This window comes from Streptopelia decaocto (assembly GCF_964273445.1).
Source record: "Streptopelia decaocto genome assembly, contig: HAP1_SCAFFOLD_1590, whole genome shotgun sequence".
Classification (NCBI taxonomy): domain Eukaryota; kingdom Metazoa; phylum Chordata; class Aves; order Columbiformes; family Columbidae; genus Streptopelia; species Streptopelia decaocto.
In genome coordinates this window covers 14,370-32,661 of record NW_028116071.1, presented here as the reverse complement: position 1 = coordinate 32,661, position 18,292 = coordinate 14,370, and the positions used below count along the sequence as shown (strand labels likewise).

Sequence of the window (18,292 nt, the reverse complement as noted above, 5' to 3'; positions counted from 1 at the left end):
CCCCATAGGGACCCCATAGAGACCCCATAGGGAGATATAGACTGACCCATAGAGACCCATAGAGAGTATAGAGACCCCACAGAGACCCCATAGAGACCCATAGGGACCCAGAGACCCCATAGAAACCCATAGGGACCCATAGAGTGACCCATAGAGACCCATAGACACCCATAGAGACCCATAGGGACCATAGAGACCCATAGAGTGTCCCATATCGCCCCATAGCGCCCCATATCCCCCCAGCCCCCCTCACCTGTATCAGCATCCGGGGCAGATTCTCCTCCTGGGGGGCGGGTCCCCCGGGCCCCTCCCCCGGCCCAGCTCCAGCTGCAGCCGCAGCTCGTGATTGGCCAGAGGGGGCGGGGCTGGGGGCGGGGCCATGTCGTCAGAGGTGACGCCCACCCCGAGGGACCCAGGAGTTCGGGAGGGACCCAGGGGTGCCCCAAGGGACCCAGGAGTGCCCCAAGGGACCCAGTTGTTCAGGAGGGACCCAGGAGTTCGGGAGGGACCCAGGAGTGCCCCAAGGGACCCAGGAGTGCCCCAAGGGACCCAGTTGTTCAGGAGGGACCCAGGAGTTCGGGAGGGACCCAGGCGTGCCCCAAGGGACCCAGGAGTGCCCCGGTGGACCCAGGCGTGCCCCGGGCGTTACCTGCGGCCCCGCCCCCTCCGTCTGGCTCCGCCCCCTCGTGTCGTTCCCTGCGGGTCCAGCAGGGGGCGCTGATTCCGGGGTTTCCAAAACCCCCGAAACTCGCCCAAAATGCCCCAAACTCCCCGGTTTTTTTGTGTTTTTTTTTTTTTTACCTCCGCAGCAGCTCGGCCAATCCCAGCGCCAGCTCCGCTTCCTCTGACGTCACTTCCTCCTCCCGGCGGCCCCTCCCCCCACCGTGAGAACCCATGGGGGGGACCTGGGGGGGGGGGGGGGAGGAGCCACTTCCTGTTTACATCCTCCCCCCCTCCCCCTTCCCCAAATTGCAGCCAATCAGGAGCGTTTTCCCCCTCGTCCCTGCGGGACGGACCAATCAGGAGCGTCCGTGCGTCCCCCCCCCCACCTGTCGGTGTCGCCGCCGCTCTGCTGGGAACCGGAGTGGGCGGGGCTTGGGGCGGGGCGGGGCCTGATTGGCCCAGGGCGCTGTCATGTGATCGGAGAACCGCCCCGCCCTGTGTGTCCCCCCCATCCCCCCCCCCCCCCCCGAACTCCTGGGTCCCTTGGGGCACTCCTGGGTCCATTGGGGCACTCCTGGGTCCCTCCCGAACTCCTGGGTCCCTCCCGAACTCCTGGGTCCCTTGGGGCACTCCTGGGTCCCTCCCGAACTCCTGGGTCCCTCCCGAACACCTGGGTCCATTGGGGCACTCCTGGGTCCCTCCCGAACATCTGGGTCCTTTGGGGCACTCCTGGGTCCCCCCCGAACTCCTGGGTCCCCATTCCCCCCCATTGACTCCGATTGACCCCCATTGACCCCCATTGACTCCCATTGATCCATTTGGCGCCGTCAGCATTTTCCTCCTCCTTAATTAACAGCGAGGGGGGCGCTAATTAATTAGAGAGGTTAATTAAGAGCGTTTAGTGGCGCTTTCTCGCTTTGCCGGCGCGGAATCTGCCTAGCAACGCGCGCTGATTGGCCGCGCGTTGCTGGGGTGGCGTAATCTGCCTAGCAACGCGCGCTGGTTGTCCGTGTTTGAGGGGGGCGCCTAATCTGCCTAGCAACGCGCCTTGATTGGCCACGCTTTGCAGTGTCTTAATCTGCCTAGCAACGCGCGCTTATTGGCCGCTCTTTGGACCGGCTTAATCTGCCTAGCAACGCGCGCTTATTGGCCGCCTTTTGGTGGGGCTTAATCTGCCTAGCAACGCGCGCTTATTGGCCGCCCTTTGGAGGGGCTTAATCTGCCTAGCAACGCGCGCTTATTGGCCGCCCTTTGGAGGGGCTTAATCTGCCTAGCAACGCGCCCTGATTGAACGCGCTCGGGAGAGCGGGGCGCGTAATCTGCCTAGCAACGCGCGCTGATTGGCCGCGGTGCGTAAAACCTTATAAAATTAAAAATACGCCTCCAAAATGACCCGAATCGCCCCAAAATGAACCGAAACCGCCTCAAAAAGCATCAGGAAACACCGTTTAAAAAAAGAAGCGAAAATAAGCGTCCAAAAACCGGGTTTTCGCTCGAAAATCAAGATTTGAACAAAAACCACGAATAAGTAGAAAATCCCCCAAAAAATGAGTTGAAAACCCCCCAAAATGAGGGTTTTCCCCCCAAAAATCGAGAGGTTTGAACCAAAAAGTCAGAGTTTTTTTGGGGTGAATAATGCGAAATATTGTGGAAATGATGATGAATTTTGGGGAATATCGACAATTCCTGTGGGAATGTGGCTCATTTTGGGTCCAAAAAGGCCGATTTGGACCCCAAAATGCCGCCATTTCCCCCCAAATCCCCCGTTTTGCGCCCATTAAACGCTCCTCCCCCCTCCCCCCGCTCTGCGTCACGTGTGCGCGGCACCGGGAGCCAATTTTGGGCTAAAACACCCCAAAAAAAGCTCATTTGGGTGGGGTTGTGGGGAACCAGGCCGCAAGATGGCGCCGGTTGCCATGGCGATATGGGGGGGGCGCTCAAAATGGCGTCGGTTGCCATGGTGGTGCGTGGTGGCGCTCAAAATGGCGTCGGTTGCCATGGTGATGCGTGGGGGTGCGCAAAATGGCGCCAGTTGCCATGGGGATATGGGAGGGGCTCTCCAGCGCTCAAAATGGCGCCGGTTGCCATGGGGATATGGGAGGGGCTCTCCAGCGCTCAAAATGGCGCCGGTTGCCATGGGGATATGGGCGGGGCGCGCCGGCAGTGAGGCTGGCGCGTGGCTGCGGAAGGGGCGTGGCCTCGGCTATAAAAGGCGGCGGCGCCGGGGAGCCGCTTCCGGTTCGGCGGCGGGCGCGGAGCGAGCGGGTCGGCGGGCGGCGCTCGGGGCTCCGCGCGGGTTCCAGGCCCCGTTGCGGTTCCAGGCCCCCCGGTGGCGGTTCCCCGGTACCCGGTGTCGGTTCCGGGATCCCCGCAGCCATGTCGGACACGTGGAGCTCGATCCAGGCGCACAAGCAGCAGCTGCACTCGCTGCGGGAGCGGCTGCAGCGGCGCCGCAAGATGGAGCCGCTCGGTGAGCGGAGAACGGGGAGAACGGGGGGTAACGGGAGAATGGGGGTAACAGGAGTTAATGGGGTAATGGGGTAATGGGGGTTAATGGGTGAGATGGGGGTAATGGGTGAAATGGGGTTAATGGGGGTAATGGGGGTTCAATGGGGTAATGGGGGTTAATGGGGATAATGGGGGTTAATGGGTGAAATGGGGGTAATGGGGGTTAATGAGGATAATGGGGTTAATGGGTGAAATGGGGTTAATGGGGTTAATGGGGGTTAATGAGGATACTGGGGGTTAATGGGGATCAATGGGGTTAATGAGGATACTGGGGGTTAATGGGTAAAATGGGGGTAATGGGGGTTAATGATGATAATGGGGTTAATGGGTGAAATGGGGTAATGGGGTTAATGAGGATACTGGGGTTAATGGGGATCAATGGTGGTTAATGGGGATCAATGGGGTTAATGAGGATAACGGGGGTTAATGGGTGAAATGGGGTAATGGGGGTAAAAGGGGATAATGGGGTTAAATGGGTTTAATGGGGGTTAATGAGGATAATGGGGTTAATTGGGATAATGGGGTTAATGGGTTAAATGGGGTCAATGGCGGTTAATTGGGGTAATGGGGGTTAATGGGTTAAATGGGGTAGTGGGGGTTAATGAGGATAATGGGGGTTAATGGGTGAAATGGGGTTAATGAGGATAATTGGGTTAATGGGTGAAATGGTGTTAAATGGGGGTAATGGGGTTAATGAGGATAATGGGGGTTAATGGGTTAAATGGGGTTAATGAGGATAATGGGGTAATGGGTGAAATGGTGATAGTGAGATAGTGAGCCTTGGGGCTGCCAAATAGTGAGCTACAGGGGGCAATGGGGCTGCCAAATAGTGAGCTTTGGGGTGCGATGGGGCTGCCAAATAGTGAGCCTTGGGGGCAATGGGGCTGCCAAATAGTGAGCCTTGGGGTCTATGGGGCTGCCAAATAGTGAGCCTTGGGGTCTATGGGGCTGCCAAATAGTGAGCTATAGGGGACTATGGGGCTGCCAAATAGTGAGCCTTGGGGGGCGATGGGGCTGCCAGATTAATTAATGAGGGGTCAGGGGTTAATTAACGATGGGTCAGGGTTAATTAATGTCATTCGTTAACGCAGACCCGCCCCGCACGGCCAGCCCCGCCCCCACCCCCGCCAGCCCCGCCCCCGCCGCCGCCCCGGGCCAATCAGGAGCCTGCGCCGCCGAGGCCCCGCCCCCCGACCCCGCCCTGGAGCGGCGGCTGCTGCTGCGATTGGCCGACGTGGCGCTGCCGCTGCCCGCCGACTCGGCCGCCATTGGCCGCTCCATCGCCACCGTAAGACGCCCGAACTTGCCCAAAATCGCGGTATTTGCACTCAAAAACTTGTGCTGCAAAGTGGCGCAAAACGTCGGTATTTACACTTAAAAATTCATGGCTCAAAATGACCCAAAATGCTGTTATTTCCACCTAAAAATTCATGGCTTAAAATGACCCAAAACGTCGTTATTTCAACTTAAAGATTTGTGGCTTAGAATGACCCAAAATGTGGTTATTTCCACTTAAAAACTCGTGGCTTAAAATGACCCAAAATGTCATCATTTCCACCTAAAAACTTGTGGCTTAAAATAACCCAAAATGTTGTTATTTCCACTTAAAAACTTGCGCCTTAAAATGACCCAAAATGCCGTTATTTCCACTTAAAAATTCATGGTTTAAAATGACCCAAAATGCTGTTATTTCCACTTAATATTTCATAGCTCAAAATTGCCCAAAATGTCGTTATTTCCACTCAAAAATTTATGCCAGAAAATCACCCAAAATGTCGTTATTTGCCCTTAAAGATTCATAGCTCAAAATTGCCCAAAATGTCGTTATTTCTGCTTAATAATTCGTGGCTCAAAATGACCCAAAATGTCGTTATTTCCACTTAATAATTCATAACACAAAACCTCGTTATTTCCACTTAATCCTCCGCTCAAAACGACCCAAAATGTGGTTATTTCCACTTAAAAATTCATGGCTCAAACCCACCCAAAACATCATTTCCACTTAAGAATTTCCGGCCCGAAATGGCCCAAAACGCCACGTTTTCGCCCCAAAACCCCCGGTGGCGAAGCGCCGCCGTTTCCCCTCAATAATCCCCACACCAACCCGCCCGGAATTGCCCAAAACGCGGCGTTTTCGCCCCAAAACACCAGGCGGAGGCGCCGGCGCCGCAGCGGCAGGTGGAGAGCCTGCTGGAGAAGTTCGCGGCGCAGGAGCTGATCGAGATCCGGCGGCTCCAAGATGGCGGCGCCACCCTCGTCACCTTCGCCGACCACTCCAAGCTGGCGGCCATGACGGGCGGCGGCCCCGAAACCCCGGGAATTCGCCCCAAAACGGAGCGGAAGCGGCGCAGCGAGGAGGAGGAAGGGGGAAACAAGATGGCCGCCGGCGGGGAGCGCGACGCCGGCAAGGAGCCCAAGAAATGGCGGAAGCAGGCGAGCGAGGTGGATCTGGAGATCGAGAGCCTGCTGAGTCAGCAGTCCACCAAGGAGCAGCAGAGCAAGAAGGTGACCGACGCGGATTTGACCGAAATGCGGGGAAATCAGCCCAAAATGGCGGCGTTTCCTGAGGGGGAATGAGAACAAAATGGCGGCGTTGCCTGAGGGGAAATGAGAACAAAATGGCGGCGTTGCCTGAGGGGGAATGAGAACAAAATGGCGGTGTTTCCTGAGGGGAAATGGTGGGTTCGAGGCGTTTCCCGCCAAAAGTGCTGAGGAGCGTTTGTTGCGTTGTTGCTCAAACTACGGAAATTTTGTGTTAATATTGCGGAAAATTGAGGGTTTTACCTCAAAAATGTTGAGGGACCACGTGGTTCAACCCCAAAATGTTGAGATTTTGGGGTCTTGTTAAAAAAATGGGGGTTTAGATGAGAAAATGAGGGAATTTGGGGGTTTTGTGGCATTTCCCGCCAAAAATGTTGAGGAGCGTTTGTTGCGTTGTTGCTCAAACTATTGAAATTTTATGTTAATATTGTGAAAAACTGAGGGTTTTGCCTCAAAAATGTTGAGGGACACGTTTGGTTGAACCCCAAAATGTTGAATTTAGGAGTTCCCGCCAAAAAAAAGGGGGGTTTTGAGGAGAAAAGATGGAATTTTGGGGGTTTTGTGGCGTTTCCCACCAAAAGTGTTGAGGAGCGTTTGTTGTTTGTTGCTGAAAATGGTGGAATTTTGTGTTAATATTGGGGAAAATTGGGGGTTTTACCTCAAAAATGTTGAGGGACACAAGTGGTCGAACCCCAAAATGTTGAGATTTTGGGGTCTTGTTAAAAAAATGAGTATTTTTGAGGAGAAAATGAGGGAATTTGGGGGTTTTGCGGCGTTTCCCGCCAAAAGTGATGAGGAGCGTTGGTTGGGTTGTTGCACAAAGTGTTGGAATTTTATGTTAATATCGTGAAAATTTGGGGGTTTTACCTCAAAAATGTTGAGGGACACAAGTGGTTGAACCCCCAAATGTTGAGATTTTGGGGTCTAATTGTAAAATATGGGGATTTTGGGGGAGAAAATGATGAATTTTGGGGATTTTGTGGTATTTCCCACCAAAAATGTTGAGGAGCGGTACAGGTTGTTCCTTAAAATGTTAAAATTTGGGGTTAATGTCACAAAAAGTTGAGGGTTTTACCTCAAAAATTGTGAGGAACGCACTTGATTGAACCCCAAAATATTGAGATTTTGGGGTCCCGTTAAAAAAAGTAGGGATTTTGAGGCAAAAATGAGGAAATTTGGGGCTTTTGTGGCGTTTCCTGCCACAAAAATGGCGGGAAAAACTTTGGGTGTCCCTCAAAACGCTGAAGTTTTGGGTTTTCCCCCCCAAAAAAGGTGGTTTTACCTCAAAAAAACAGCGGGAAAACACATAGTTCAAAAGGCTGAAATTCAGCGTTTTTAGCGCAAAAACGGTCGTTTTAGGTCAGAAAAATGGCGGGAAAACGCGTAGTTGATGCTCAAAAGCCTGAAATTCGGCGTTTTTAGCGCAAAAACAGGCGTTTTACGTCAGAAAAATGGCGGGAAAAAGCGTATTTGATGCTCAAAAGGCTGAAATTTGGGGTTTTTAGCGCAAAAACGGGCATTTTTAGGTCAGAAAAACGGTGGGAAAACGTGCAGTTGATGCTGAAAAGGCTGAAATTCAGCGTTTTTAGCGCAAAAACGGGCGTTTTAGGTCAGAAAAACGGCGGGAAAACACGTAGTTGATGCTCAAAAGGCTGAAATTTGGTGTTTTAGCGCAGAAACGGGCATTTTTAGGTCAGAAAAACGGCAGGGAAACGTGCAGTTGATGATCAAAAGGCTGAAATTTGGGGTTTTTAGCTCAAAAACGGGCGTTTCAGGTCAGAAAAATGGCGGGAAAACGCGTAGTTGATGCTCAAAAGGCTGAAATTTGGGGTTTTTAGCGCAAAAACGGGCGTTTTAGGTCAGAAAAATGGCGGGAAAACGCGTATTTGATGCTCAAAAGGCTGAAATTTGGTGTTTTAGCGCAGAAACGGGCATTTTTAGGTCAGAAAAACGGCAGGGAAACGTGCAGTTGATGCTCAAAAGGCTGAAATTTGGGGTTTTTAGCTCAAAAACGGGCGTTTTAGGTCAGAAAAACGGCGGGAAAACGCTCAGTGCATGGAGAGGCTGGTGTTTTGTCCTAAAATGAGCGTTTTTGGGCCTAAACCGAGCGTTTTTGGCCCGGAACGGGCGTTTCCAGGTGAGCCAGGAGATCCTGGAGCTGCTGAACACGACCACGGCCAAGGAGCAGTCGATCGTGGAGAAGTTCCGGTCGCGCGGGCGCGCGCAGGTGCAGGAGTTCTGCGACCACGGCACCAAGGAGGAGTGCGTGCGCGCCAGCGGCGCCGCGCGGCCCTGCCCCCGCCTGCACTTCCGGTACGGCCCACCCAAAATTTGACGTTTCCACCTCAAAATTTGACGTTTCCACCTCAAAATTTGACGTTTCCACCTCAAAATTTGACGTTTCCACCTCAAAATTTGACCTTTCTACCTCAAAATTTGACACTTTAAGCTCAAAATTTGACCTATCTCAAAATTTGACGCTTCTACCTCAAAATTTGACGTTTCCACCTCAAAATTTGACGTTTCCACCTCAAAATTTGACGTTTCCACCTCAAAATTTGACGTTTCCACCTCAAAATTTGACGTTTCCACCTCAAAATATGGAATTCCCACCTCAAATTTGACGTTTCTACCTCAAAATTTGACACTATAACCTCAAAATTTGACCTTTCTACCTCAAAATTTGACACTTTAAGCTCAAAATTTGATCTATCTCAAAATTTGACACTTTTACCCCAAAATTTGATGCTTCCGCCTCAAAATTTGACACTTTTACCTCAAAATTTGAGACTTTTACGTCATAATTTGACACTTTTACCTCAAAATTTGACCTTTCTACCTCAAAATTTGACACTTTTACCTCAAAATTTGACCTTTCTACCTCAAAATTTGACACTTTTACCTCAAAATTTGATGCTTCCACCTCAAAATTTGACACTTTTACCTCAAAATTTGACACTTTTACCTCAAAATTTGATGCTTCCACCTAAGAATTTGACACTTTTACCTCAAAATTTGACGCTTCTGCCTCAGAATTTGACGTTTCCACCTCAAAATTTGACGCTTCCACCTCAAACTTTGACGTTTCCACCTCAAAATATGGAATTTCCACCTCAAAACTTGACATTTCTACCTCAAAATTTGACGTTTCTACCTCAAAATTTGACACTTTAAGCTCAAAATTTGACCTATCTCAAAATTTGACACTTTTACCCCAAAATTTGATGCTTCCGCCTCAAAATTTGACACTTTTACCTCAAAATTTGACGCTTCTGCCTCAAAATTTGATGCTTCCACGTCAAAATTTGAGACTTTTACCTCAAAATTTGAGACTTTTACCTCAAAATTTGACACTTTTACCTCAAAATTTGAGGTTTCTGTCTCAAAATGTGGAATTTCCACCTCGAAATGTGAAATGTCTACCTCAAAATTTGACGTTTCTACCTCAAAATGTGACACTTTTACCTCAAAATGTGCCACTTTTACCTCAAAATTTGTCATTTCCGACCTAAAATCTGAAATTTCCACATGAATTTCCCGATTTCAACTGCAAAAATCCCACCCGAACGTCCCCATTTCCACCCCCCAATCCAGCGCCAGTTTCCCAGTTTCCAACCCCGATTCTGCCCTTTTTTGCCCCGATTTTCAGGCGCATCATCAACAAGCACACGGACGAGTCTCTGGGCGACTGCTCGTTCCTCAACACCTGCTTCCACATGGACACCTGCAAGTACGTGCACTACGAGATCGACGGGCGGCCCTCGCCCCCCCGCAGCGCCGCGCCCCGCCCGCCCAGCCCCGCCCCGCCCGCCCCGCCCCGCGACCGCGCCCGCGACCGCCTCTTCCCGCCGCAGGTAACCAATCGCGGCCCCCGCGCCCGCGGGCGACCAATCGCGGCCCCCGCGCCCCTCAGTGCGGCACGGGGTGGAATCACAACAAATTAATCAGTTCACATTTTGGAGTTTGGAAATTATTTGAAATTCGGAAATTATTTGAAATTCGGAAATTTGAAATTCGGAAATTTGAAATTCGGAAATTTGAAATTCGGAAATTTTGAACTTTGAAATTTTGAAATTTCAAAATTTTGAAACTTGAAATTTTGAAATTGTAAAATTAGAAATTTTGAAATTTGAAATTTTGAAACTTTGACATTTAAAATTTTGACGTTTTAAATTTTAAAATGTGAAATTTTGAAATGTGAAATTTAGAAATTATTTGAAATTTTGAATTTTGAAATTCTGAAATTTGAAATTTTGAAATTCGAAATGTTAAAATTTTAAAATTAGAAATTTTGAAATTTGCAATTTTGAAATTTTAAAATCAGAAATTTTGAAATTTAAAATCTTGAAATCTTGAAATTTTGAAATGTTGAAATTTGAAATTTTGAAATTATTTGAAGTTTTGAAATTATTTGAAACTTTGAAATTATTTGAAATTTGAAATTTTGAAATTTTAAAATTAGAAATTTTGAAATTTGGAATTTTGAAATTTTTAATTCGGAATTTTGAAATTTGAAATTTCAAAATTTTAAAATTAGAGATTTTGAAATTTGGAATTTTGAAATTTTGAGATTTGAAATTTTGAGATTTGGAAATTAGAAATTTTGAAATTTCAAAATCTTGAAATTTGAAATTTTGAAATTTTAAAATTAGAGATTTTTAAAATTGCAAAACTTCAAAATTTCAAGTTTCAAAATTTCAAAATTCCAAATTTCAAAATTTCAAATTTTAAAATTTCAAAATTTCAAATTTTAAAATTTCAAAATTTCAAATTTTAAAATTTCAAAGTTTCAAATTTCAAAATTTCTGATTTTAAAATTTCAAAATTGTAAAACTTCAAAATTCAAAAATTCCAAAATTTTAAATTTCAAAATTTTAAAATTGTAAAATTTCGAAGTTCCTGAACTCCAAAATTTAAATTTGAAATTTCAAAATTCCAAAATTGTGAAATTTCAAAATTCCAAAATTTTACATTTCAAATTTTGAAGTCTTTTCAAAATTTCAAAATTTCAAATTTTGAAATTTTCAAATTTCCAAATTTCCAAATAATTTCAAATTTCAAAATTTCGAATTTCCAAATTTGGCCTTTCCAATTGCGTGTGGTTTCTGCGTCCCCTCCCCCCCCCAGTGGATCTGCTGCGACATCCGGTACCTGGACGTGCGCATCCTGGGCAAGTTCGCGGTGGTGATGGCCGACCCGCCCTGGGACATCCACATGGAGCTGCCCTACGGGACGCTGACCGACGACGAGATGCGGCGCCTCAACATCCCCGAGCTGCAGGACGACGGCTTCCTCTTCCTCTGGGTCACCGGAAGGTGGGCGCCGCTTCCTCTTCCTGTCCCTCTTCCTCTTCCTGTTCCTCTGGGGCACCGGCAGGTGGGGCCGCCCCAAAACCCCCCCGAGCGGCTCAGAATGGGGGGGGCTGGAAGTGCCAGCAGGCAAGATGGCGGCCGCCACCACTAGGAATCAAGATGGCGGCCACCACCAGTAATCAAGATGGCGGCCACCAGTAATCAGGATGGTGACCATTAGTAATCAAGATGGCCGCCACCAGTAATCAAGATGGTGGCCACCATCAGTAATAAAGATGGTGACCGATAGTAATAAAGATGGTGGCTACTGCCAGTAATCAAGATGGCCACCACCAGTAATCAAGATGGCGGCCACCACTGTCAGTAATCAAGATAGTTGCCACAAGTAATCAAGATGGTGGCCACTGTCAGTAATCAAGATGGCAGCCACCACCAGTAATCAAGATGGCAGCCACCACTGTCAGTAATCAAGATGGCTGCCACTAGTAATCAAGATGGCTGCCACTAGTAATTAAGATGGCTGCCACTAGTAATCAAGATGGCAGCCACCGCCAGTAATCAAGATGGCAGCCGCTAGTAATCAAGATGGCAGCCGCTAGTAATCAAGATGGCAGCCACTAGTAATCAAGATGGCAGCCACTAGTAATCAAGATGGCAGCCACCGCCAGTAATCAAGATGGCTGCCACTAGTAATCAAGATGGCAGCCACTGCCAGTAATCAAGATGGCTGCCACCAGTAATCAAGATGGCAGCCACCGCCAGTACTCAAGATGGCTGCCACCGCCAGTAATCAAGATGGCTGCCACTAGTAATCAAGATGGCAGCCACTGCCAGTAATCAAGATGGCTGCCACTAGTAATCAAGATGGCAGCCACCGCCAGTACTCAAGATGGCTGCCACCGCCAGTAATCGAGATGGCTGTCACTAGTAATCAAGATGGCAGCCACCGCCAGTACTCAAGATGGCTGCCACAAGTAATCAAGATGGCAGCCACTGCCAGTACTCAAGATGGCTGCCCCCACCAGTAACCAAGATGGCGGCCCCGCCAGTAACCAAGCTGGCGTCTGTCGCCATAGCAACCGGCGTTTCCCCCCAGGGCCATGGAGCTGGGCCGCGAGTGCCTCAACCTCTGGGGGTGAGTCTGAGTCCCATCCCCCCCCGACCCCAAACCCGCGGGATTCGCCCCAAAACGGCCGCCATGCCTCAGCCTCTGGGGCGAGTTCTGTGACCCCCGACCCCAAACCCGCGGGATTGGGCGCAGGTACGAGCGCGTGGACGAGATCATCTGGGTGAAGACCAACCAGCTGCAGCGCATCATCCGCACCGGGCGCACCGGGCACTGGCTCAACCACGGCAAGGAGCACTGCCTGGTGAGACCCAAAACCACCCAAAATCACCCAAAATCACCCAAAACCACCCAAAACGGCCCCGAAAATGCAGAAAACGGCCCAAAAACCATGGAAAACCACCCAAAAATCCCATGGTATGACCCAAAAACCACATGGTACGACCCAAAAACCACATGGTACGACCCAAAAACCACATGGTATGACCCAAAAATCCCATGGTATGACCCAAAAATCCCATGGTATGACCCAAAAATCCCATGGTACGACCCAAAAACCACATGGTACGCCCCAAAAAGCACATGGTACGACCCAAAAATCCCATGGTATGACCCAAAAATCACATGGTATGACCCAAAAATCCCATGGTACGACCCAAAAATCCCATGGTATGACCCAAAAATCCCATGGTACGACCCAAAAATCCCATGGTATGACCCAAAAAGCACATGGTACGACCCAAAAACCGCTGAAAATGACCCAAAAACCGCGGAAAACAACCCAAAAATTGCGGAAAACGGCCCAAAAACCACATGGAATGACCCCAAAATCACATGGAACGACCCAAAATCACATGGAATGACCCAAAACCACATGGAACGACCCAAAACCACATGGAATGACCCCAAAATCACATGGAATGACCCAAAATTACATGGAACGACCCAAAACCACATGGAATGACACCCCCCCCCCCGAAGTGATTGGTACAGTCCAAGCAGCGCCAGCTGGGGATTGACCAAAATGCTCTCGTTTTGCCCCAAAATCTCACCCTGAGACCATAAAAATAAGTGTGGACCCCCCCTTGGAATTTCCCACCCAAAAAACCACGTGAAATGACCCCAAAACCACGTGAAATGACCCCAAATGCACGTGAAATGACCCAAAACCCCCATGGAATGAGCCAAAAGCCACATGGAACGACCCAACCCCCCCCCCCCCAAGCGATTGGTGCAGTCCAGGCAGCCCTGGGGGGGGGGGGAGACCCCAAAACCTGGGGATTTTACCCCAAATTTGATGGGCCCAACCCGCCAAACCCCCCAAATCTTGATCCCCCCCCCACACACACACATTTGCACGCCTTAAAATGCCCAAAAACGGGATTTTGGGGGCGATTTTGGGGTGAAAAAGGGCGATTTTGGTGCCGTTGCAGGTGGGGGTGAAGGGCACCCCCCAGGGCTTCAACCGCGGGCTGGACTGTGACGTCATCGTGGCCGAGGTCGGTCCCAAAACCGCCGCGTTTGGCCCCAAAACGGGGCGGGGGGGGGTTGGGGGAAAAAGGGGCTTTTGGGGGGTGATTTTGGGCTGAAATGGGGCATTTTGGGGAAAAAGGGCCTTTTGGGGTGCAAAAGGGTGGTTTTGGGGTGATGTTGGGGTGCAGAGGGGCATTTTTGGGTGCAAAAGGGCCATTTTGGGGTGAAAAGGGGTTGTTTGGGGTGATGTTGGGGTGCAGAGGGGCATTTTGGGGTGAAAAAGGGGCATTTTGTGGGTGATTTTGGGGTGCAAAGGGGCATTTTGGGGTGAAAAGGGCATTTTTGGGGTGAAAAGGGTCATTTTGGGGTGAAAAGGGTCATTTTGGGGTGATTTTGGGGTGCAAAGGGTCATTTAGGGGTGATTTTGGGGCGCAGAGGCCGTTTTTGGGGTGATTTTGGGGCGCAGAGGCCGTTTTGGGGTGATTTTGGGGCGCAGAGGCCGTTTTTGGGGTGATTTTGGGGTGATTTTGGGGCGCAGAGGCCGTTTTTGGGGTGATTTTGGGGTGATTTTGGGGCGCAGAGGCTGTTTTTGGGGTGATTTTGGGGCGCAGAGGCCGTTTTTGGGGTGATTTTGGGGTGATTTTGGGGCGCAGAGGCCGTTTTTGGGGTGATTTTGGGGTGATTTTGGGGTGCAGAGGCCGTTTTTGGGGTGATTTTGGGGTGATGTTGGGGCGCAGAGGCCGTTTTTGGGGTGATTTTGGGGTGATTTTGGGGCGCAGAGCCCGTTTTTGGGGTGTTTTTGGGGTGATTTTGGGGCGCAGAGGCCGTTTTTGGGGTGATTTTGGGGCGCAGAGGCCGTTTTTGGGGTGATTTTGGGGCGCAGAGGCCGTTTTTGGGGTCGTTCTGGGGTGATTTTGGGGCGCAGGGGCCGTTTTTGGGGTGATTTTGGGGTGATTTTGGGGCGCAGAGCCCGTTTTTGGGGTGATTTTGGGGCACAGAGGCCGTTTTTGGGGTGATTTTGGGGCGCAGGGGCCGTTTTTGGGGTGATTTTGGGGTGATTTGGGGGCGCAGAGCCCGTTTTTGGGGTGATTTTGGGGTGATTTTGGGGCGCAGAGGCCGTTTTTGGGGTGATTTTGGGGTGATTTTGGGGCGCAGGGGCCGTTTTTGGGGTGATTTTGGGGTGATTTTGGGGCGCAGAGGCCGTTTTTGGGGTCGTTCTGGGGTGATTTTGGGGCGCAGAGCCCGTTTTTGGGGTGATTTTGGGGTGATTTTGGGGCGCAGAGGCCGTTTTTGGGGTGATTTTGGGGTGATTTTGGGGCGCAGAGGCCGTTTTTGGGGTGATTTTGGGGTGCAGAGGCCGTTTTTGGGGTGATTTTGGGGTGATTTTGGGGTGCAAAGGGTCGTTCTGGGATGATTTGGGGGCACAGAGCCCGTTTTTGGGGTGATTTTGGGGCGCAGAGGCCGTTTTTGGGGTGATTTTGGGGTGATTTTGGGGCGCAGAGCCCGTTTTTGGGGTTGTTTTGGGGTGATTTTGGGGCGCAGAGGCCGTTTTTGGGGTGATTTTGGGGCGCAGGGGCCGTTTTTGGGGTGATTTTGGGGTGATTTTGGGGCGCAGAGGCCATTTTTGGGGTGATTTTGGGGCGCAGAGGCCGTTTTTGGGGTGATTTTGGGGCGCAGAGGCCGTTTTTGGGGTGATTTTGGGGTGATTTTGGGGCGCAGAGGCCGTTTTTGGGGTGATTTTGGGGCGCAGAGGCCATTTTTGGGGTCGTTCTGGGGTGATTTTGGGGCGCAGAGCCCGTTTTTGGGGTCGTTCTGGGGTGATTTTGGGGCGCAGGGGCCGTTTTTGGGGTCGTTTTTGGGGTGCAAAGGGGCGTTTCTGGCGCAGGTGCGCTCCACCAGCCACAAGCCGGACGAGATCTACGGGATGATCGAGCGGCTGTCGCCGGGCACGCGCAAGATCGAGCTGTTCGGGCGGCCCCACAACGTGCAGCCCAACTGGTGAACTGGGCCGAATTCCGGGGGTTTTGGGGCAGTTTGGGGGGAATTCGGGGGGTTTTGGGGCACGTCAAGATCGAGCTGTTCGGGCGGCCCCACAACGTGCAGCCCAACTGGTGAATTGGGCGTTTTGGGGGGAATTCCGGGGGTTTTGGGGCACTTTGGGGGGAATTCGGGGGGTTTTGGGGCACGCGCAAGATCGAGCTGTTCGGGCGGCCCCACAACGTGCAGCCCAACTGGTGAATTGGGCGTTTTGGGGTGAATTCCGGGGGTTTTGGGGCAGTTTGGGGACGTGGTGTCGCAGGGTCACGCTGGGGGAGCAGCTGCTGGGGGTTTTGGGGGGAATTCTGGCGATTTTGGGGCTGTTTTTGGGGTGAATTTGGGGGTTTTGGGGCTGTTTTGGGGTGAATTTGGGGGTTTTGGGGTGAATTTGGGGGTTTTTGGGGTGTTTTGGGGTGAATTCGGGTGGTTTTGGGGTGAATTTGGGGGTTTTGGGGTGAATTTGGGGGTTTTTGGGGTGTTTTGGGGTGAATTTGGGTTTTTTGGGGTGAATTTGGGGGTTTTTGGGGTGTTTTGGGGTGAATTTGGGTGTTTTGGGGTGAATTTGGGGGTCTTTGGGGTGTTTTGGGGTGAATTTGGGGGTTTTCGGGTGAATTTGTCTGTTTTGGGGTGAATTTGGGGGTGAATTTGGGGGTTTTGGGGCTGTTTTTGGGGTGAATTTGGGGGTTTTGGGGCTGTTTTGGGGTGATTTGGGGTGAATTTGGGTTTTTTTTGGGCTGTTTTGGGGTGAATTTGGGGGTTTTTGGGGTGTTTTGGGGTGAATTTGGGGGTTTTTGGGGTGTTTTGGGATGAATTTGGGGGTTTTGGGGTGAATTTGGGGGTTTTTGGGGTGTTTTGGGATGAATTTGGGGGTTTTGAGGTGAATTTGGGGGTTTTGGGGTGAATTTGGGGGTTTTTGGGGTGTTTTGGGGTGAATTCGGGTGGTTTTGGGGGTGTTTTGCGGTGAATTTGGGGGTTTGGGGTGAATTTGGGGGTTTTTGGGGTGTTTTGGGGTAAATTCAGGGGGTTTGGGGCTGTTTTTGGGGTGAATTCGGGGGTTTTGGGGGTGTTTTGGGGTGAATTTGGGTGTTTTGGGGGTGAATTCGGGGTTTTTGGGCTGTTTTGGGGTGAATTTGGGGCTGTTTTGGGGTGTTTTGGGGTGAATTTGGGGGTTTTCGGGTGAATTTGTCTGTTTTGGGGCTGTTTTTGGGGTGAATTTGGGGGTTTTGGGGCAGTTTGGGGTGAATTCCGGGGGTTTTGGGGCAGTTGGGGACGGGCACCCCCAGGGTGACGCTGGGGGAGCAGCTGGTGGGTGTTTTGGGGTGAATTCTGGCGATTTTGGGGCTGTTTGGGGCAGTTTGGGGACGTGGTGTCGCAGGGTCACGCTGGGGGAGCAGCTGCTGGGTGTTTTGGGGTGAATTTGGGGGTTTTGGGGCTGTTTTTGGGGTGAATTTGGAGATTTTGGGGCTGTTTTGGGGTGATTTGGGGTGAATTTGGGGGTTTTTTGGTTTTTTGGGCTGTTTTGGGGTGAATTTGGGGGTTTTTGGGGTGTTTTGGGGTGAATTTGGGGGTTTTGGGGCTGTTTTTGGGGTGAATTTGGGGGTTTTGGGGCTGTTTTGGGGTGATTTGGGGTGAATTTGGGGTTTTTTTGGGCTGTTTTGGGGTGAATTTGGGGGTTTTTGGGCTGTTTTGGGGTGAATTTGGGGGTTATTTGGGCTGCTTTGGGGTGAATTTGGGGGTTTTTGGGATGCTTTGGGGTGAATTTGGGGGTTTTGGAGTGAATTTGGGGGTTTTTGGGGTGTTTTGGGATGAATTTGGGGGTTTTGAGGTGAATTTGGGGGTTTTGGGGTGAATTTGGGGGTTTTTGGGGTGTTTTGGGGTGAACTCGGGTGGTTTTGGGGCTGTTTTGGGGTGAATTTGGGGGTTTTGGGGCTGTTTTGGGTGAATTAGGGGGGTTTTGGGGCTGTTTGGGGTGAATTCAGGGGTTTTGGGGCTATTTTGGGGTGAATCCGGGTGGTTTTGGGGCTGTTTTGGGGCGAATTTGGGGGTTTTGAGGCTGTTTTTGGGGTGAATTCAGGGGTTTTGGGGCTGTTTTGGGGTGAATGTGTGTGTTTTTGGGGTGAATTCGGGTGTTTTTGGGCAGGATCACCCTGGGTAACCAGCTGGACGGGATCCACCTGCTGGACCCCGAGGTGGTGTGTGTGTTTTTGGGGTGAATTCGGGTGTTTTTGGGTGTTTTTGGGCAGGATCACCCTGGGTAACCAGCTGGACGGGATCCACCTGCTGGACCCCGAGGTGGTGTGTGTGTTTTTGGGGTGAATTTCAGTGTTTTTGGGTGTTTTTGGGCAGGATCACCCTGGGTAACCAGCTGGACGGGATCCACCTGCTGGACCCCGAGGTGGTGTGTGTGTTTTTGGGGTGAATTTCGGTGTTTTTGGGTGTTTTTGGGCAGGATCACGCTGGGTAACCAGCTGGACGGGATCCACCTGCTGGACCCCGAGGTGGTGTGTGTGTTTTGGGGTGAATTCGGGTGTTTTTGGGTGTTTTTGGGCAGGATCACCCTGGGTAACCAGCTGGACGGGATCCACCTGCTGGACCCCGAGGTGGTGTGTGTGTTTTTGGGGTGAATTTCGGTGTTTTTGGGTGTTTTTGGGCAGGATCACGCTGGGTAACCAGCTGGACGGGATCCACCTGC

General features: G+C 50.8%; 1 protein-coding gene and 1 long non-coding RNA gene across 4 annotated transcripts in view; one reads left to right on the top strand and one right to left on the bottom strand.

Moving 5' to 3' along the window:
- Positions 1-253: 253 nt before the first annotated feature.
- LOC309452398 lies at positions 254-1,074 on the bottom strand. Of its 3 annotated transcripts, XR_014186539.1 has the most exons (4): positions 1,050-1,074; positions 802-905; positions 650-717; positions 254-365 (listed from the first exon to the last, which is right to left on the bottom strand). It is a non-coding gene; the product is annotated as an uncharacterized lncRNA (long non-coding RNA). The 3 variants fall into 3 exon arrangements; XR_014186541.1 differs by lacking the exon at positions 1,050-1,074 and having other exon boundaries at positions 802-991; XR_014186540.1 differs by having other exon boundaries at positions 260-696.
- Positions 1,075-2,888: 1,814 nt separating this feature from the next.
- Positions 2,889-18,292, top strand: part of LOC309452399 (N(6)-adenosine-methyltransferase catalytic subunit METTL3-like) — an 18,660-nt gene continuing 3,256 nt past the window's right edge. The window contains exons 1-10 of the mRNA XM_082077031.1: positions 2,889-3,133; positions 4,263-4,459; positions 5,323-5,676; positions 7,850-8,025; positions 9,362-9,566; positions 10,840-11,027; positions 12,121-12,159; positions 12,286-12,394; positions 13,524-13,589; positions 15,449-15,561. Coding sequence (XP_081933157.1) covers positions 3,040-3,133; positions 4,263-4,459; positions 5,323-5,676; positions 7,850-8,025; positions 9,362-9,566; positions 10,840-11,027; positions 12,121-12,159; positions 12,286-12,394; positions 13,524-13,589; positions 15,449-15,561 — 1,541 coding nt within the window. The 5' untranslated portion in view covers positions 2,889-3,039. The remainder of the gene's footprint in view (positions 3,134-4,262; positions 4,460-5,322; positions 5,677-7,849; positions 8,026-9,361; positions 9,567-10,839; positions 11,028-12,120; positions 12,160-12,285; positions 12,395-13,523; positions 13,590-15,448; positions 15,562-18,292) is intronic.